The 21,745-nt window shown below is 37.1% G+C and overlaps 2 protein-coding genes across 2 annotated transcripts; both read left to right on the top strand.

Moving 5' to 3' along the window:
- The first annotated feature begins 216 nt into the window (after positions 1-216).
- On the top strand, positions 217-11,916 carry LOC103976583 (uncharacterized). The gene is made up of 15 exons (XM_065148804.1): positions 217-679; positions 810-1,438; positions 2,316-2,404; positions 2,973-3,192; positions 3,924-4,000; positions 4,199-4,358; positions 4,703-4,727; positions 5,894-5,983; positions 6,503-6,674; positions 8,221-8,294; positions 8,681-8,750; positions 9,235-9,306; positions 9,480-9,613; positions 9,716-9,789; positions 11,704-11,916. The coding sequence occupies exons 3-15, from the start codon at positions 2,399-2,401 to the stop codon at positions 11,787-11,789; spliced, it is 1,260 nt and encodes a 419-aa protein (XP_065004876.1). The 5' UTR covers positions 217-679; positions 810-1,438; positions 2,316-2,398; the 3' UTR covers positions 11,790-11,916.
- Positions 11,917-15,810: 3,894 nt separating this feature from the next.
- Positions 15,811-21,394, top strand: LOC103976593 (probable leucine-rich repeat receptor-like protein kinase At5g63930). Its single transcript, XM_009391862.3, has 3 exons — positions 15,811-16,650; positions 16,959-20,016; positions 20,970-21,394. Exons 2-3 carry the CDS (start codon positions 17,073-17,075, stop codon positions 21,332-21,334), a joined length of 3,309 nt encoding a protein of 1,102 aa, XP_009390137.2. The 5' UTR covers positions 15,811-16,650; positions 16,959-17,072; the 3' UTR covers positions 21,335-21,394.
- The last annotated feature ends 351 nt before the right edge of the window (positions 21,395-21,745 follow it).

The following is a 21,745-nucleotide window of genomic DNA, read 5'->3' as shown; positions in this document are numbered from 1 at the left end:
TTTTATTTGGAAATGGCAGCCGTGTATTGATTTGTGTTTTGCCGTAAGAAGATGGTCAACTTACGCTGTTTACCTTTGTCTCTGGGTAACGATGATTTAATCATTTCAGAAACCATTATTAGTTTGAACTTGTAGTTTTGAATACGAGTCATATGTGATGCCAACGTTTGATCAGTGGTTTAGCTCGAATCTGAATATTGACTAGGACGTAAATGTTTATCGAATCACTTGAATTTAGTAGTACAGTATTAATCCGAGTCTTTATCCACATGAACCAGTTACGACGGCACGTGTCACGGCTTCGGTCGAGGGAGTCACATCTTTCTCGGCTCGTAATGCAGCAGATAATTTTGCCTGGATTTGCAACCATCAACTTCTCCCTACTGTCCAATCCATCTCAAGCAATGGCACAAGGGGGGGGAGGTAACCTTTGGCCATTACGTACGTCACGGTGAACTCCAGCTTGATTTCCTCTGTTTCCAGCTTCGTTGCTCACTTCCGTCTTCTCCGTCGCTGCCACCCAAGGCATCGTCACGTGTAAATTCCGTTCCCTTCTCTACGCCAAGTAGAAGGTTCGTGGTTCGAGCGGAAGAGGCATCGGCGCCCCCACCAACGGGAGCGGGGGGCTACAGAAGTTGCCAAGCCGCCACCGCCAAATGGCCCACAGAGAGGTGCCGAGGTATTTGTTTGTACTCGTCGATTATACATATACACACACACATTCTCTATGTTCAAGCTCTAGCTTAAAAGAACATTGATGTGACTCTGTCGGTCTCCTTCCAGTTCCTAACATTTTTGAGTTCTTCCAGGATCCCAAGACTCGCTATCCTGTCGTTGTCCAATTCAACAAAGTTAATCACGCTGCCGTTTCCACGAAGAATTATGCTTTGGATGAAATCTTGGAAAATTCACTTTGGATGGGTGAACTGAAAGATCGTGCTATTCAAGCATGTCAATCGAAAATGGACGACAATCCATGACCAGCCTCACAAGCTCTTACTGCTCCCCTGGGAAACCCATGAGTTTCCACTTGGTAATCTCCACAAGTAACACAAGATTTCCATGCAACGCGAGTCAGTATGAATCTAGAAGACGAAGCAGATTCCATATTCCATGTAGCAGAAAGGTCCAAATGCTACGTGCCATTCCACGGACCCAGCATTCCTACTGCTCTACCAAACCCCATTAACGTGTTTCCTGCGGAGGTTTCTTTCGGGCAACAGAGAGAAGAAAGCTTTGTGAAGAAGAGCGGCCCAACGGTCGCCCGTGTCCGTCCCGGCAGTGACGAACCGTCCGATCTCCAGATCGGTGGGGTTGTTTTGGTCATTTTGACCACAAGAGTGGCATTGAGAGAGCTATTTAAAGGGCTCCTCCGGAGAGAGCGGGAGGATAGCTTTCTTCTCTGTTGCCGATTTGTTGCCACTGGATTCTTGGAAATGTGAGTTCTTGGAAGCCTAATTGGTCACTCTGTTGCATTTACATTCCAAATCTCGGCATCTATGTGGAGGCGTTGTTCGAGATTGTGCCATCTTTATGGTGTTCCTTAGCTTGTCGACGTTTTGGGCATTAAGGCGATGAGTTTGTTGGTTTTCTTGGTGCCTCAGCTTTGCTGCCCTCTCTCTGTTTCCCCTTCTTGAATGACATTGGGACTCGAGTTTCTTGGTTCTTCCTTGGTGCTCAATGCCTTTGTGTTGGGGTATTCTTTTTGTGTCTTTCAGTTGCCTATTGTTAGAGAAAGATTATATTGCTTCTGCGTCTCTATGTTTATGGTGTTACCGATGTGATTATTAGACAACATTTGCCCTAGTGTGATGAGCAATCTCGTTGTGTCACAAGCCCTTGTTCCTTCTTCTTTTATTTCCATTTATTGTGGTTGCTCGGGCAGGTGCAAATTCGTTGTTGTGGGTTTCCCTTTTCTGGGATCTTTCAGGAGATGGTTGTTGTTATGCTTGGTCTGGCTCTGTAGTGTCCCTCAGTCTTTGAGGCACTAGCTAAACCCTGGAATCATTTTGGCTGTTTCGATGTTAATGAGAACTTTACACATAGGGAAACCTAAAATGGTATCTGTAAAAGCCACAAAATTTTAGAAACAAGCATTGACCGACAATCATCTGTAAGCTGATTTTCCTCAAAATTTTAATCTTATACCTAATACTGCAGTGAACTCAATTAGCAGGTCATGACCATCTGATCACAAGTTAATAACTAGAGCATAAATATAGATACAAAGCAACAACTTATCTTGGATATGATGAATTTTCGTCGAATAAACTTATCTTAGATACCACCTGATTCATCTTTTGGATATGATGAAGGAGCCACGATGGATATGCTGAAGGAAGCTTCGGACTCATCTTAGGACTAAGGAGGAATATAGTATTATGTTGTTAATGATGTCATGCAGGTAGGCAGTGTGTTTTTTCTTTCTTCTTTTTGACTTCTGTGACTAAGCGTTGGGCAATGTTACTTGTCACAGCTTTTGTCATTGCAACTTCTGATAAATTGCTTAAGAATGCAACAAGTTTTATTATCTTGACGTTGGCGTAGTGTGCTCTTTCATATATTACACATGTTCTTGAACCTAATTATGCTTCTTGATGCTGCTAGTCACTCAAACATAAATGTTATCTTTTCTTGTTTGCATTTACATTAAATACATTTGTGCAGATGTTCTATTGTCTTTGCATATTTTTATACTAAAGTATCATTTTGATTTGGGCCTCGTTGTTATAGCTTGCAAGAAATTTTTTTTATATCGTTGGTTCTACATGTTCTCTATTTATCATCTTTTATTGTCGAAATAATCTTTACCATTCACTTTCGGCACAGTCACCCTAACTGATGATGTGTGAATAACTGATCTTGAAGGGTCAATAGGAGTTCGTTTGTCAAGTTATCTGGTACAGGATTACTGAGATTATATTTAATGAAAGGAACTTGTTACTTCCATTAATCCTTTTTTCCATTCTCAGATGGAATCTGTTGACAACATTGTGGTGGAAGATGATAGAGATCATGAAGATGGGCTAAGACAGGACAAACCAAATATAAAACAGACGAGTGAACTGTATTCATTCAAAAGGAAGCAATCTTTGCAAGCTCGATATGTTTATGGATTTATTTTCTTCATAACAAACTTACTGGCTTGGTTTCTTCGTGACTATGGGCACAAGGTTCTTCATAGTTTTCTTCGTAAGTGACTGACATCCTGATTATCAATCAAGTTAGGACTTTTTTGAATGACACTGCTATTTAACAGCAATTCATCTCTCTGATCCTCTTCTAACTAATAAAAGCTAATCGAACTGGATCTACTAGGCTTATTTCCAGTGCCAGTTTTAGAATTTTGAATCCATGAACTGCACACAAAACTCTTTTGATTATGCATGGTAGTATTTGTTTAAACTTGTGATTAATTAGTTAAGTTCAAATATGTCCAATATGATGCTGAAGACTTCTTGACTGTAATCTGATACACCAAGTGAAGGAGTGATCAGTATCTAGTCCGAGATCCAGATCCACCGAGTGGAAGAACTAGGTCTAAAATTAGATGTAGATCCACTTCTTTGTTTGAGTCGTGGTCAAGTTGAGTAGCGTGCTGTGCCATCTCATATGAAAACTCTAGTCTTGAGTAGATTGCTTGTGATCATCTAATTTCAATTATTCTTCTAATTTCCACCTTCAACTTCAGCTATAAGAAGCTTCTTTTGTCTTTGTCAACAATCTCTTTTTTGGTACTTATCTTGTCTGGATTGTAAATTCTTCTGGTATATAAAAATAAACTAGAAATTTTATCAAGGGTTCTTTCATCTGTTACTACATACAGACTAGGTAAGGAAATTGTAGAAAAGTTGGAATATCAGTAATACACCGTTAAAATTATAGCTATATTTGTTTTAATGTTTTTTTTTTTCATTGTTCAGCTGAAAGGGCATGTGGAGTTGAGGGAAATAACTGTGTTCATGCTGGAGGAGTTCTTCGAGTGAGCTTAGGGTGTTTCGTATCTTTTTCTTACAAACTCCGAAGAGTTACAAATTCTTCAATATAATACTTCAAAAGTGATTATGGATTTTGCATTTCTTGTGATGTAACTGAGATGATGTTATTCAAATTCCAACAGTAGTAACTCTCTTAAATGCTTTACTTCTGGTGGCAACATCTTGGAATGACAAATATTAGACACCTTGACCATAAACAGACATTTTTCTCATTCATGTGTGTCACCAGTTTTAGAGTTCACAAGCTGCAAGAAGCTCGCAATTCATGGCACTCTGGGTGGTGGTCTCTGAAGTGCATGGTTTATCTTTTATCAACAGGGTTTCCGTTCATCATCCCTTCAAATATTATCCAAATATATGGTAATGCAAAATAGTAATTAAGTATTATATTCATACAGAGAATTTGATTTTCATCCATATAAAAGCAATATATTGTCTCACATTATTAGTCCAATTTTTTTATATTCTTCTTCCTAAATAATTTTTACATTGAACCATGACAAAACAGTGCATCCTTGTCTGATAGAAGATATCATTGTCAAAGTATATGTATCTCTTTTTGCTTTGGCAAAACATGAGAATATAACCAGCAAATATTAGCTTCTAGTTCTTTGCTCAACCTGCAGCAAAATATAAAAAAAAATGAAAATGGAAGAGGTAGATATTAAAAAAAATTATTGACAAACGAACCTTTCTTTTTGCAGGTGAAGTTGCACGTGTTGGTGCTGGGTAATACTGTAATCCCTCTATGCCCATCTTATATAAGTAATTTCTTTTATGCTACACCTTTAGTTTGGTGTAACTTTAAAAACAATTATCAAATTACTTCATTTGAGAAATGATTTTAGTTGCAATCATTACATCATAAATAGATTTCAATAGAGTCCCCGCTGCTCAAATTTAAAATAGGAGTATATCCTTTTAATTTAAACAATCAATATTTGTTCACCATCCTACAATCAAAAATTGCATTTCTAGTGTCATTATTTCCAAACATTCTTTCCTTTATCTGCCACAACAAAATATTTCAAATTTTGAGAACTTTATTGTATAAAGCACTTAAAAGAGAAGCAGCAAAATTGTTGCCATAGGCAGGACATTATAGAACTACCGCATGCGATTAGCTAAGTATTTGAAACTTGAGTCACTACATTTGAGAAAGTCAATCTTAATCTAACACTTTATTGGAATTTGGTTACCAAACTGATTAAGAGTTTAAGAATTACATGTCAGTCTGACAACAATTAGAGCAACTCAAGGAACTTACTCCAGAGTTGATTTTTCAAGTTTTTGACACCAAATAAGCAACTATAATGTGCATTTATCAAATGATGTTCTTTCATAAACCATTTAAAAATGTTAATACAACAAACAACCTTTTATGATTTTTGGTTCATCGTCTATATCAACATCAAATAGCTGTATCAAGTATATAGATTGATGTAACAAATTGTTGCTGTTTTCCTCCTGATTGAATGGAAGATTTGGTAAACCTACATGTAACATATGGGCTTGAAATATGAACTAACAATAAAATTTCTTCCTCTTGTATGTAGACACACATGCATAAACACAGCTTATTATGCCAGCATGGTAGCTAGAGCTAGCTTAATAAGTATAGATTATATCCTTAAAGCTCAACATTAATAATACCATAGATATTTCACTTAATCTATATCCAAAAAATAAGTTAAAATGATAGTGAATTCATTTGATGTCATTTCTTCTGGAATCTTATCTTGCAACGTTATCCTCAAAGCTTTATTATTTCCTTTCATGAGAATTTTTTGTATTTGAACTACAGCAGTCTCATAATCCACTCCTTTCATCAAGAAAGATTATTTGATCTCACATGTTTTTCAAACCTGCAATATGTCTGCTTTGGAATTGTACAGGGTCTTTCTTCTTCTCCAACTTATAAGTATGATCCGCTTCCTTAAATGGTGCGACAACCAGTGGATGGCAGATTTGGAAACAAACAAATGGTATGAGATTGATCATGGAGCCACAATTTTAACGTCATATGCTGTTGCAATGCTGTGCATTGTTTCATTCACAGGCATGATGAAACTTTGAGTTTTCTGGCACACATTACATACAAGTTCTTGCCTACTCTTGATCAACTTGATTCATTTTTAAGATTCACATAAGCATGCAATAATCAGTTAAAAGAGATGTTATAGCAGTTGACAGAAGAAATTACTCAATTATCTTAAGGAATGTCTATTGGATGATATAGTTGGCCTACACTTGAACTTCAGAATATAACATCATAAGCCAAGTCTATGCATTCAATTTTTCAATCTTGTAAGTGCATGGTTTTACAATAGACCATTGTATTCTATTTTTTTATATCTAATATGCCACGTAAACCACATATAACTGGTGGGAGAAAATTGTAACCACTCTAGCTATCTGTTGTCATTTATAACAAAGTTCTTTGTAATGGCTTGGAGATTCTTCTGCATAAATTACCTTTTCTATTTTTTCTTACCTTTTTTCAGTGCCTTGCTTGGATTGTTCTTGTCCACCATTTTCTACATTGCTTCTTTCTTTGGGATTATTCTGATGTACTATTTATATGCACTGGAGTCAACTTGTGTCATCAACATATTCTTCATCACATGGACAGCAATATTGGTTAAAGTTATGATGATAGTATCTCTACATTCTAAGGTATGCTCCACCAATATTTACATTCTATGAATACTTTCACAAATACGAAGTTTTATTTCATAGACAACATTAAAACACATTACTATTTTAATTTGTTCAAGAGAATTTTTGTGTGATCACTGAAAATGCTATTTGTGTAGCATGTATAAATTCCTGTTAAGCATTACGCAAATGTGTATCTGTAAACTGAAGATCAGGGGATTGCTTAGTCTATCTTGAAGGTGTTATGCTCATTCTGATAAAACTTCTGTGTTATTCTTTATGAGATTCACTAGAGTGGGCAATGCATCTACTGTGAAAATCATGAAAAATAAGAATGCTTAGCAAGAAACTCAATTCTTATCTCTTTTAATCCATTTCTTAGAGGCCACTTGTTAAATAAACTGATCTCAAAGAGCTAAAATGTGTAGACACATAGCAACCACATGTTCAAAAGTCAAAACAACATATGCATGTCTCAGGAGAAATGCCAAGAAACTTTGCAGTCCTCTCAACTAACTATTCAAAGTCAACCAGCAATAAACATAAAATGTCTCCCTTGAATTAAAAATAATAATTCAGACATAACCCGACAATATTTATTATTGATATGTGGGATTCATTATTTGATTCCAGGTCAAAAACTGAACTCTACACATGTTGAGTGCCTTTCCCTTGAAAAACAAATATGTATTTGCGTTTTGAGAATCTCAACACTTCAGTAATTTCTGGTGGTTTAAGCTCAAACCTAAAAGGACTACCGGAAAAGGGAAGAATTAGTTAACAATAGACATCACTTGGCAGCATTATTACTTTGACTGTGATGAAATTTTGCATTTATAAAAAAAAAAAAGAAATCTGCAAAGCGTTAAAGTCATGAAGAGCAAAATCGAGTCTTTTGTACAAAGCTTCCTTTCTTTTACAATGAGAAAGTTTCCTTTCTCTTGATTTCTTCCAACCAAAAGTAGATGTTCTTCTTTGTCACGAATATTACATTTACAGGTATCACACATAACAGAAGCAATATATTTTAGATACCAGATTTATGAGTGAGTGGATTCTCCTCCTAGAAACTTAGAAACAGAAAATTCCAGAAAGAATGTCACATATATTCAGATATCAAGATATGAAAAGATAAACAAAATGAATAAAGAACTCAAATGTTCTATAAATTTTGTAGCCAATGCTCAAAAGCCTTAGCGAGCATCTTCCTGATTAATTGTGCAAATCATGAAAGTTAACCTTGACATAGTAATAAATATACACTGTTTCATGGTCTAATATAAGTAGACTGATTACTTGCATGGTATACAGTCAAATGAAATATGAAACCACTCAGTTATGACATGTACACAGACCATGTTGATTCTTGGGTTCTTACCATATTTTCATTACCTTCAGCAGATACTCCATTAAAATATGTTAAATATTTAACATACTACTTTGATATGTTAAATGATCATTTGTCTCTATCTTCTTAGTTACTATTACCCACATGGTCTCAAGTCATGCATCATCTTTTTAATCAGTGTGAACTGTGAACTACCTTTTTCACATTATAAAATAGGTTAATGTGGGACTTTTATCTTCTGCAATCATGGGTTCATACATTGTTTTCCTTTGCTGGTCTGCTATTCAAAGGTATGACAACATCTGAGAAACTTGTTATTGATTGTACTCATGCTGTAGGTTATTATCTAGTTTTGTGATATCTTTCAAGTCACTATACCATTCTACAGTTTATTTTCTCCTGAACTTTTATTTATTGCTCTACTAACATTTTATAACATGCATGTATATATTTATAGTGGAAATATAACTGCATATATATGCCCATGAACATGGGCTATCAGCAGATTGTGTTGATAGCTTTTGTTAAACATAATAACTACTAGTGCTAATTACATTGAGAATTTAAGAAAATCCAATTGTTAATTGAAAATCTTTCATCTTCATGTATATCCTAGTAAATTGTAAGGATTTAATTAACAAGGTTCACCAAGAACAACCTTTCTTGCCACTTGCAGTGAACCTCATACCCAGAAATGCAACAGTCAAAAGAAAATGGCCGACAGAGATGACATGACTACTATACTAGTAAGAAAGACAAACACCTTTAATTTTTAGCTGATAAATCTCTTTGTGTAAAAGCTCTTTTATATCAATTCAATATCCATTTTTCACCATTACCATTAAGGGTATTGTAGATCTTTCTTTATTGTCTTTATGTCAGTATTTAGTCTAAGCTGTGAACGCAGCCAATGGGTTAATTGTAATTTTTGATGTTGTGTATTATATAACAATACTCTCATCTTGTTGCTGTGATTATACTGAATGATCCATTTGACGATAAATCAGTTTTTGTCATAATCTCGATCAAGTCATAATGGATATTCATTCCAAGCAACTTGTTATTAGTTTCTATTTTGACAGAATATATTTCTGATACCTTCAAGATTATGTAAAATTTGAGCATATCTACAGATAATAAGATTTTTGAGCTTTTGATGAAGCTTCCTATGAATACATTGGTAAGTTCCTGCCAACTGATGTTTGCAATCTTCTGATGCTTCTGATCTAGAGCTTCTTTATTGCTATTTGTGCGATTGTAATGGCAACATTTTCAACTGGAACCGATTCACAATCTTTTCAGGTGAAAACATTTTCAGTCATTTGGTTGTACTTTAAAGAGTTTTGAGAAGGCCTAGCATCTTTTGTTCACCTTTGATATTCCATCAAAAGAACAAAACATATGCGGATGCTATGCTGTTCTTTCAAGATGAATCATAGAAATGAGTAATGCCCTTAATGTTTGTTCATATGCAGTTCCGCAAGGATGAGGTTCCATCTGAAGATGATATACCTTACAAGTATGAGATATTCCATTTCATATTTTCGATGGGATCAATGTATTTTGCGATGTTATTCATTAACTGGGAACTAAAACATCCAACCAGAAAGTAAGATCTCTAAAATCCTCTGGATTTATCTGTTATTAGGGACTCCAGATAGTCCTTACAATACCTAAACTCCTATACTTCTAATCTTAGTCACTTCTACAGGTGGAGCATAGATGTTGGTTGGGTTAGCACATGGGTTAAAATTATCAATGAATGGCTTGCTGCCAGCATATATTGTAAGTGCTAATATTGGACATCCTTTCTTTTTTGTAGAATTTTACTGTTAAAAATACTTTTACCAGTATATAAATTTTCAAAAATTGGCATTTTAAAAAATATGAGGAAAAGAAATCAGGAAAATCGCTCTAATCCATTAAAGAAAAATCCACTTCAGTAACACATCTTTAGTGCATCGAGAGATTGCTCTAGATTGCTTGAGTGATCATTCTAATGCATTATATTAGCAGGTTACCATCTTCATGTAGGGATAAATTTGCATAATTATGGCCTTCATGAAATCCTGCAATGAGGATATTGTTGCATATATGTGGCATCATCAAGTGCTGGAAAGTTCGGCACAGCATTCACTGGGCTGTTTTTGTAGAATTTCAGATTGCTTCGATTATTACCTACATGGTTGGTTGTTCAAACTATACCTATCGGCCACTATCTATGAACTGACAATTTTTACTCAATTTGAATCAAAATTGTACCAATAATCTGAGTAGACTAGTAGTGTATTTTCTAGCAATATTTTAAATCTTTCCTTGTCAAGGGGGTCCATTGAATGTGGTCTCTTACAATGAAAATGCCATTCTGACTCAGTTTGCAGATGTAGTATTTTAGTCCTTACCCTGAAATGAAAGCATAAAACCCAATTCAACAAATAGAAAACACTGACACACCTTTATGTAATAATGGGTTAATTTAAAATTGTAACCCATCTTTTCCCTAAAAGAAAAGTAGAATGCTGATACAAAAGACAACTACCAGTTTCTTTATACTTCACATCAATTATGTTTTAACTTGATCTACTTGCTGAATCTAGCAAGTTGCATCTCATTTGCTCATCCTTTCATTGTTAAAAGGGAATGACCCTTGCTTTTGTTTTCCTGATGACCCTATATTAGCTTTCCTTTTTAAGGAAAAGATGTATTGATCATATGCAATAAGGCAACATATTATATGTCCCCTGTGAGATGAATATTAAAATGAAGTGTAGGGAAAGAATAAGGTAGGAACTAATCAGAATATTGCTTGCTAATATTGCAAGTTTATGCTAGTATCTATTTGAATTTTCACTATCTAGAAAGAATATATCCCTGACCATTGGATCAGATATAGGTATGAAACTGAGGATTCATGTATGTATATATGGCATGTTAAAGTATAGATATGCAGACAACTTCTACCTAGGATTTTGGTTGCAGGAAAAAGATGCACACTTACCTTATCTAGGAACTATTGAAGCAGCAGCAGATTTTCTAGATACTTTTATAGGAAAATTCTCCTATGTAAGGTGCATGTTCTGGTTCAACTAAGCTAAGAGTAAGCAAGAAAAACTTGTCTGTGTTTTTTCATTTTGCTACACAGCCATATTGTCTTTTAATAGATGAAATAATTGTAGAATTTGGTTGGAAATAACTTTGACTTTGCAATGCATAATTAAATAATCTGTGGTACAATGAAGATTGATCTTCCATGTCACTGACATGAGATATATCTCCCTATTCTAGGGGCAATTGCAACAACTATAAGTAATTCATTGAGCAAATGAACTATAATGCCTATTAATTTGTGCAGGAAGTTTGCAGCAATCTCAACTCTTTCTTTAACAATTAACACTTCATGCTACTTATGTATTTGCTCAAAGTTTCTCATTAGACATGTCCTCTATCACTGTATTCGCCATAACCATCTCTTACAGTATCCCATCGTTCAACAACAGTTCTGAGTTATCATAATGAGGAAAAGGCGACTAATTTTATTGCATTGTTTGTTCTTATTATTATAGCACAATCGAGTTCACATTTATGCTCTTCCTATTCTAGCTTCTTTCCTCGTTGCACTTAATGTGACATGTAGTTCTTGAAGTTACATTACATGCATTTTCATTAGTACTGAACTTATCTTGTATATTACTATCACAGTGTGGAAATTGATCTACCCTGTTATAGTGAGGGACACAGCCATATGCTGTAATGAATCTGCACAGCTTGTTGATGTGTCAGTATGATGTCTCTGCAATGTGTCCTGCTCTTCCGGAGTGTCTCTCAAGTTGACAACCATAATCACAGCGCCTTGTATGTTTCGATTTTTCCTTCATACTGACAATTGTGTATTATTTTGATGTCTTATAAATATATAAAAGTTTGACATATGAACCTTTGTGACTTGCACACAATTTGAGCACATTTTCATGTTCTTGAAAGGGTAAAGTAAGATTTGGATGTGGAGTACCGATCATGTTTCAAGCGAATAGCAGATAGATTATTAGGTATTGTATCAAGGTCTAAACATGGTTTAGCTCAATTCTTTGCAGTTGCTAGTACATGTGTTGGTTGTGCCTACTCAAAAATTGTCTCCTCAGGGCTTCATGTCATATCTTCTTCATATAAACACCTAATTAGTAATCAAACAGTTACCTTCCTAACACATGCTACAATCAGATCTACAAGAACTAATAGTTCAATAACTTGGACAAAACTGATCCTTGACCATATGACCTTTATTGCATAAGCCCCAGTTATATAGATAGTCCGTCCCATTTGCACATAAGCAAATATACAAAATACATGTTGATTTGATATTATAGATAAATGGAGTTTAGATGTAAGATGCCAGATGGTGAAAGGACATTTATCTGTTTTAGAAGAATGGAAACTGATTCAAAAATGCAAATCTACTCTTTGACATGAATTCATGAGTACAAATTTGAAAGAACTCTTCAACCAATTAGTCAGGCCTTCATGACTTAACATGATCAGAAAATTCATAATGAACACTTCAATTGATAAAAATAGTGTGTTTTAGGCCATAAGATAGCTCATAATAGGTGGTTCAATATTAACTGAGCTAGCTATGCACATAGGTTCAAACATCTAAAAATCTGTACATACAATACAAATCCCATGGCCATCAGAAGTTTCTTAAATGGCATGTGAAATGGTGAATTATTGTTCATTTTGCATGATAATGCTATTATAATTTGAGCAGTTGGAATATCTTTGCATGATATATTTTTATAGAAACACAGTTGGGTGGACCCAGAAATACCCCTCAATCATTACAAATAAAATACAGCTTATATATTCTAAGGTTATATCAGCAGAACCCAGTCATCATCATGGAAGGCCAGATGTCATGGCAAGAAGGCCATAACATTACTAAGGACTATTGTGGTAAGCATAAGGATTAATTTCTCTATCAAAATTTGTCACCATCACTACCATCAGATTTTTTGAGGAATGCCATAAACTGATGATCTAAGCAAGTGTGACCATATACTGACATACCATCTGTCCATAATTGTCTCAACAATGGATCAGCAGTGAGTGTGACAAGCAACGAAATGCCATGGTTGTTAAGATAAGCCAAATCTCCACATCAGATGATCACTGAGAACATTGTGGGTGTCTACTCCGGATAAAGAAGCATTGTGTTATGGTATGCACACAAGTACCATAACCCACCCATCTTTAAACCTAGTGATCAATTTATCTTCTGACCAGTATAAACAAATATATGGTTTTTTGAATGATAGAAATAAAAAGGAATGATAAATGATCAAGTTAGATCAATTGGCTTACTTCAAGAGTCTACTATGTCACCATCTAATCTTCCCCCTTTCCTTGTCATTCAATGGAGTGTGAAGAATGAAAACTTCAAGCTGTGGCCATTACAGTCTGCCAAATGGACCACCCACTAATCTAAGACCCATCACATGCCAAATGGAAAAGCCACTTTCCTCCTAAAATAAGAGAAAAAAAATAGATGAATGATGTGCAAGAAGATAAAAGATGAGCACTTGATGCTCAATTGGAGTGCTTTTTCTTGCGCATGATCGAGTGTAACTATCAAACAGCACTCTGTAACTGTGTCCTCAGATTTATCCTATGAAGATTATCTAACCTCAATGATGCAGGGATGTATTAGGAAATACTTATTTTTTCTGTCAAAGAAGAATTATACCATTTAGTTCCCAGATCACACCTCATGATATTCAAGACAATCTAAAGAGATAGTAGATCAGCAGAAGAAGAACAGAGTAGATCAGCAGAAGAAGGAAGCAACAGAGAGCAGAGATGTTCATGTCTTCATTCTCATCTCCTCTTCTACATGTACATGTCAGTCACTTTAATCCTTCTGCTGCCGACCTTGCACTGCAACCTCAATTATGTCTATCTTTCAGGGTAGGGTGGGACAGTCTCTTTAGTTTGATGCAGTTCTTGGTGTTCACTTGAATCCCAGAGAATTTTTGTTGTGTTGGTGCTGCTTAAGGACTAGTCAAAGAAATCTTTGATGGATGACATATAAGCTAGAAAGTGAGACCACATGAGTGTGACCCATATGAACAATCTTTTGATGCTTTTTGAAGGCTACTGTCAGCTTCTGGGACCAAGAAGCAGCTTGGTCCCAGCTATCTTTTCACTTATTCTTTTCTTCTTGAGCTGGGTTTTCTTGCATGTTTCTCAGCTGACAATGTTGATTTAACAACTCAACTGCCGCTGATTCATGAATGATTCTTCAGGACTTCAATGCTTTAGTTTCTATCATTTGAATTTGAAGCAAGCAGTTCTCTGCATCTTGATGTGTTTTTCAATAAAAAGATTATGTAGTTTGGAGACTTGACTTTTTGTGTCTTCCAGCCTAACTTATGCCAAATGGTGAAAGCAGTCATTGTATGGAGGCCTTTGTAAAAGAAAAAGATGATGAAAAGAATCCAAGTACTGAGAGTGGAAAGGAGAAGTGAATCCAAAGAGGAACTGAACATGAATGGGGTAGGAAAAAGATGAGCATGGCTGTCTCTTTCAGAATACCACATGGATTCCATGGGTTGAAGATGAAGGTAGATGAGAGAGCATGGGGTTGGGCCAAGTGCTCTCCAGAGAGATAGTAAAATCCTAATGGGTTTTCCTTTTTGTTGTTTGACATGATCCAGCCATTGTTGTAAAGGAGGGATGCATTATAATTCATGAACTGAGACTTCGTGGATTTGTGACAAAATTCATCAAGAACAAGGAGTGGGATGCTATACCAAGGTGAGCAGACTTGGTAACAATGTTCCTAGACATTTGTTGTCACTCCCTTCTTCTTTCCCTTCAACTCTTCCATGTCAGATTGAGATTTGCAGACCAGTTGAAGTTTCTTTGTGATCTTAGCAAAGTAGAAACTTGTGGTGGAATATTTGTGCAGAGCTGAAACCTCCTATGGTTCCATTTGATGTTGAGGTTCATATCAGCATAATGACTGATTGTCTACAGATCACTGGGACTTCTCATATGACTCTTCTCCAGCTCAGTAAGCATCCTCAAATCTATTTCTTCTTGCATATAGTAAATGACCTTGTTGAATGTGGAGGTGAAGGTTTCTGGCAAGAAACATTTTGAACAACTGAAACTTAGATCAAGTTTTCTTGATGACCAATCCTTTGACTGAATTTTTTTTTTTATGACCAATGACCAACTCCTTGACTTGATCTCACATGGATCAAAAAACAACTCAGAAGAAAGAGTACATGTACTGAAGTGTTGCTCATATTCTGCATGTGGCACACTCTGCAGAGCCTCTCCAATCATCCCCAGTTAGAATCCTCCTCACATGGAAGCACCGATAGAAGCTTCATACAAAGATATATTTCATGGTTGGATCCGCAGGAGGGCATCCAACCCCTTAAGAACTCCATGATTGATTCTCAGCTCCAACTCAAGATCGATCGAGCCTAAAATCCAATTCATCTACTGTTCGAGCAATAAAGATCGACGTTGGAACTAGCAACTGGTAGCCAAAAGAAATGGATAGAATGGAATAGAAGTATTCTTGGACTTTGTTCCAAGCCTAAGAGCCTTTATACTATTAGAGCTCATCTTGGAGTCAGTTCAAAACCTAGAAGACACTCCACTGTCTTTGTTGCCCAACACCATCAGTGTGCTTGAATAGCCGTGTAAAGAAATCGCTCTAGTCAACGAGAATTAGGAAGCACTATTCAGTAATAAGAGGAGGGGAGGGGCGGGGGGTGTGGTGGTGTAGAAAAGGCTGAGACCGTGAAAGCATGCTTGCCGGCCATTATTGTGGCTGCTTTGTCTTCTTTGTTTCCATTCTCTCTCCAAATCGTCATCTTTCTTCTTAAAATAGGTTCCTTTTCGGATCGACGGTGAGGGTCAGATGGGGCCAAAAGCAGGGCAGAGGAGTGGAGCGTGAATTTCCAGAGTGGAAATGGACTGAATCGAGGTAGATTCCATGCATCAGTAGGTCGAAGAAGGCGAAAGAAGAGAAAAAAGTTGGCGCCTTTGCACTCTTCCTTTCGAGGGAAGAGCTGGAAAGCCTGCTCCTTTACAGGTTTCGCATACGGAAAGCTTTCAAGATTTCGTGATTTCATGTGATTTTTCCTCGGTGGCGGGTCTCTTTCTTGAAGGAATTTGGGTCAGTTTGTAAGATTCCAGCTGTATTTTCTTCGGCTGAACGGAGGATTATCGTGTTGTTTGAAATGGTGGGTTTCTTCTGCAGAAGAGTTTTTTGTCGCCGCGACTGAGTTTGCGGTATCGAGTGTTCGAGCTCTGGGCCGGGAAAATTTGTTATGGCTTCGTCCTGAGATTAAATGTAGATATTGATGTGATAGTTTGAAAAGTAGGTATCTTTCACGAGAATTTGGTAAAAGCTGAGGTGGGCTCGAAGTGACTTGTCCCAGTTTGTTGGACCGCTCTAGGGTTTTAGTTTGGCTGCGAGAAATATCGCCAACACGAATTAGGCTTTTTCAAAGTTAGGCGAGAGAATTTTGGGTTGAGCTGTCTTAAATCCGGAGGGGGAGCAGATGGCAGTGGTGGCGTCTTCGTCTTCGTATCTGCTCGAAGAATTGGCTTGTCTTGAGCTTTCTTGAGGTAAGAAAGTCCGGTTGATCATACCTAACACAAGATCTAGTTTGATCAAAAACTCTCTTCGATGAGATCTGTTGAGGCAAGAAAGTCCAGTTCATCATACCGGAAGCATGTCCTGGTGTGATTTGTTCATCGGTGAAGCATTGCATCGGTTTGCCACTTCCAAGGCTTCAAAACCATGGAGGAAGGCCCAATTTTATGAAATTTATTTGGATTCTTTTTCCTGTAAACTCAATTTCTAAAGGTGTTGCTTTTAACTGTTGTAGCTTCTCTTGCAATCTGAGTAACTTTTTTTTTTTTACATTTATCAGGAAATTGAGGACCCTCTGAGATTAGGCACGGAGGATGACTGAAAGGTTGTTTCCGTTCTTGGTGCGATGAGGCTTTACTGATCTCAACAGTAGCTCTTCTAGCAAGTGATTCTGATGGTTAAGATGTCAGATATTCCAGAATTTAGCAGAGCTCTTGCTTTGATTCTTCTCAAGTTTTTGGCATTATTGGCCTTTGGATTCGTACATAACTCTGAAGGGGTAAACATAGAAGGACAATACCTATTGGAACTTAAGAATATGATGAAGGATGCTGTACACCACTTTTATGATTGGAACGCAAATGATCTTACGCCTTGTGGATGGAAGGGTGTGAATTGCACTTCGGACTACAATCCAGTAGTTCTAGGTCTCAATCTCAACTCCATGAATCTATCTGGAACCATCTCTCCTAGCATTGGTGGATTAGTTCACCTAACTCATCTCGACCTTTCCTTCAATGAATTCTCGGGAACAATCCCTAGGGAGATCAGAAATTGTTCAAGGTTGGAAATTTTGTATCTGAATAACAACAAGTTTGAAGGTGAAATCCCTCGTGAATTAGGTGCCCTTTCATCTTTGTCAAAATGTAATTTGTGCAACAACAAACTATCTGGTTCTCTTCCTGAGTCGATCGGAGAACTTTCATCGCTTGTCGAACTTCTGGCGTACACTAACAACCTTACAGGTCCATTGCCTAGGTCTATAGGCAGGCTGAAGAATCTAACCACATTTCGAGTGGGACAGAATCTGATATCTGGAAGCATTCCAGAGGCGATAAGCGACTGTAGTAACTTGAAGCTTCTTGGCCTTGCACAGAACCAGCTTGGAGGTGAGATTCCTAAATCGCTCGGGAAGTTGAATAAATTGACTGAACTGATTCTTTGGGACAACCAACTTTCTGGGATTATTCCCAAGCAGCTGGGAAACTGCAGTAGCCTCGTGACACTCGCACTTTACCAGAATTATCTAGTAGGTGATGTACCTTTAGAGATTGGAAATCTGAACAACTTGGAGAAGTTGTATTTGTACAGGAATTCATTGAATGGAACGATCCCAAAAACCATTGGGAATCTTACTGCAGCAATAGAGATCGATTTTTCAGAAAATCTGTTGACTGGAGAAGTACCACCAGAATTCAGTAATATGAAGGGTTTGCAGTTGCTTTACCTGTTCCAGAATAAGCTTATGGGCAACATTCCTCCTGAACTCAGTGGATTAAAAAGGTTAAAAAAGCTTGACCTCTCTATCAACTCTCTCACTGGAATAATTCCTCTTGGACTGCAGTATCTGCCTGATCTGATTCAATTGCAACTCTTCAGTAACAACCTATCCGGCATCATTCCTCAGAGGTTTGGGGTGTACAGCCCACTTTGGGTGGTTGACTTTTCGGAGAACAACCTCACTGGGCAAGTACCGAGCAATCTTTGTAGACACTCGAACCTTATGTTGTTGAACTTTTGGTCAAACAAGTTGACTGGCAACATTCCTGATGGAGTTACCAATTGTAAATCGTTGGTTCAGCTTCATCTAGGTAAGAACAGTCTCACAGGAAGCTTTCCCTCTAGTTTGTGCAAGCTGGTTAATCTCACTACCATTGAGTTGGATGACAACAGATTCAGTGGTCCCATTCCAGCAGACATAGGGGAATGCATATCTTTACAGAGGCTTAATCTTCATAACAACTTCTTCACCCATGAGTTGCCAGGGGAGATTGGTAATCTGTCACAGTTGGTTGTCTTTAACATCTCATCCAATAAAATTAGAGGAAGCATACCTCCAGAGGTTTTCAACTGTAAGATGCTTCAGCGGCTTGATCTCAGCCAGAATCAGTTTGTAGGCACATTGCCTAATGAAATTGGAAACCTTCTGCAGTTGGAACGGCTTATACTTTCTGATAATATGTTATCAGGAAAAATACCTACCATTACGGGAAAGCTCTCTCGTCTGACGGAGCTTCAGATGGGTGGAAATGATTTTTTTGGTGCAATACCTAAGGAGTTGGGTGCGCTTTCAAGTCTACAAATTGCAATGAATCTTAGCTACAATAACCTTTCGGGGGACATACCACCAGAACTCGGCCATCTTGCTCTGTTGGAGTCCCTTTTCTTGAACAATAACCATCTAACCGGTGAAATTCCATCAACATTTGCCAATCTATCTAGCTTACTTGGTCTAAATGTCTCATATAATAATCTTACAGGACCTATACCTTCTATTCCACTGTTTCAAAATATGGCCCTAAGTAGCTTTATAGGAAATAAGGGTCTTTGTGGTAAACCTCTTGGTAATTGTGGTTCATCACCATCATCTGCATCTCTGTCGGCCAGAACAAATACCTCCTTGGGTAGGATTATTGCGATAATTGCTGCTGTTGTTGGAGGAATTTCTCTTGTTCTTATTGCTTTAATTGTTTATATCATGAGAAAACCTCTTGAAACAGTTGCTTCTTTCCATGACAAGCAAATATGTACTACAACTTCAGGCACATATATTTCTTTAAGGGAAAATTTTACCTTTCAAGATATAGTTGCCGCCACAAATAATTTTGATGAGAGTTTCATAATTGGAAGTGGTGCTTGTGGAATAGTGTACAGAGCAGTTGTGCAGTCTGGGCAGACAGTTGCTGTAAAGAAGCTAGCATCTAATCGGGAAGGTAACAATATGGAGAACAGTTTCAGGGCAGAGATTTTGACACTTGGAAAGATCAGGCACAAAAACATTGTAAAGCTCTATGGTTTCTTCTATCACCAGGGTTCCAATCTTCTTCTATACGAGTATATGCCAAGAGGCAGCCTGGGTGAGTTGCTTCATGGGCAATCTCCTCCTCTTGACTGGAGCACCCGTTATATGATTGCCCTTGGTGCTGCTGAGGGGCTTTCGTACTTGCACCATGATTGCAAACTCCGCATCATTCACAGAGATATCAAGTCGAACAACATTCTACTTGATGAAAATTTTGAAGCTCATGTTGGAGACTTTGGATTGGCAAAGGTGATTGACATGCCACAATCAAAATCCATGTCTGCAGTTGCTGGATCATATGGATATATAGCACCTGGTAAGTCATCTTAAATGACATTAATTTATACCTTTTTCTTTCTACTTCAACTGTTTCCTATGGTTAACCATCCCATCTACTATTTTAAAGTAAAAGCTACTGCACTGGCTCTACCAACTTTGATTGCTACCTTATTCTGTTCTCTTTCTGATTATTCTACCAAAGCAGCAACATGATTCTCAGACGGAACACTGACATCACAACTGTTTAATTATTAGAGCAATCTTGAAACTCTAGCCTGCTCATTTCTCCTGCATCACCAGGAGCTAAGATGCCTTAGGAGGGTTTTATGCTATGAGCGAAGCATAACAATGTTGTGTAATTACTGTATTCTGAATGTACCATTTTTCCTGTGTAATTTCTGACCAACTAGCAGGCAATTTGGAACTTATCTACTCTGTTATTTCTTTTAACATAATTCTAAATTTTCTTCTAAACTAATTCAGCACACTAGATAGAATAACTTGAAATTCTTGCTTGGACAGGAGTTTCTTTACCCCCCAAAGGTTGAACAGATGTTTAAGTTCCTTTTGGATTTGGTCACCAGAAAGTTAAATTCAGTGCTTATTGTACTAATCCCTGAGAGACTTGCGCTAAGTAGTCCTTTTCGTAATAACAGTTTCTATACAGCCATTGTAGTCCTAATGACTATGTCCCCATCGAAATGGCCTCTTGTGCTTTGCCTTTTTGCTTTCACAAATGTCCTGCAACGGAGCTTGACATTTCTAGCTCACTATCATAGCAGTAGAAAAAAATATTTTGGATTTCCGTGTTTTTGATGATGCATGCTGATTTTTACCTGCGAGCCGATGCTAGCAACTATATTGTAATTTGTACATAATTTATCAACTTGCATTGCACTGTTACCACATATCTGTTGTAGAGTATATGCATCTCCGAGTTCATGTTTTCAACCTTTATAATAAACATGTTTAATTATGCCTTTTTGTCAGAATATGCATATACCATGAAGGTTACGGAAAAATGTGACGTCTATAGCTATGGAGTTGTCCTCCTGGAATTGCTGACTGGAAGAACACCTGTACAACCCTTAGACCAAGGTGGTGACCTCGTTACATGGGTAAGGACATATATTAGAGACAATTCTTTAAATGCTGGAATACTTGATAGTAAACTGAATCTGGAAGATAGGATCGTTGTCGATCACATGATCATGGTTCTGAAAATTGCTTTGCGATGTACAAATATGTCCCCATTGGATAGACCATCTATGCGGGAAGTTGTATTGATGTTGATCGAGTCTAAAGAGAGGGCTGGGAGCTTTTCCTCCTCACCAGTTCCTAATCTCTCTTCATAGGGAAATAAATCATAGTGTATTCATGTTCCGAATTCATTAAATTTATATATTCTTTTCTTATTTTTCCTTGTATTATGTGATCTTTTTTTTTTTCTCTTTTCTTTCTAGCGTGTGCTTGTCCCTTACTGGTTATATTTCTTAGAAAAATAATATTATTTCTTAATGGGGCATTAGATTTTCTGAAAATCAATATGGGTATCATTCTAGGATCGTGTGAATGCAGAAATGTCACTGAAACCGAAAACCTCTCGGCATGATTATGAAAGTTCTCTATGTGATTGATAGTTCGATATTGTCACTTCATCACGGTAATGACTTGAAATGGAGTAATTGAATTTTCTAATGTCGTTCCTCGATTGATGTTGGGTTCTCTTGGTATTCTTAGGTACACTATATTCAAGTTATATTCGA

The sequence above is a fragment of the Musa acuminata genome, chromosome BXJ3-4, assembly GCF_036884655.1.
Source record: "Musa acuminata AAA Group cultivar baxijiao chromosome BXJ3-4, Cavendish_Baxijiao_AAA, whole genome shotgun sequence".
NCBI lineage: Eukaryota > Viridiplantae > Streptophyta > Magnoliopsida > Zingiberales > Musaceae > Musa > Musa acuminata.
The sequence above is the reverse complement of the archived record's forward strand: the minus strand, read 5'-3'. Positions and strand labels throughout refer to the sequence as shown.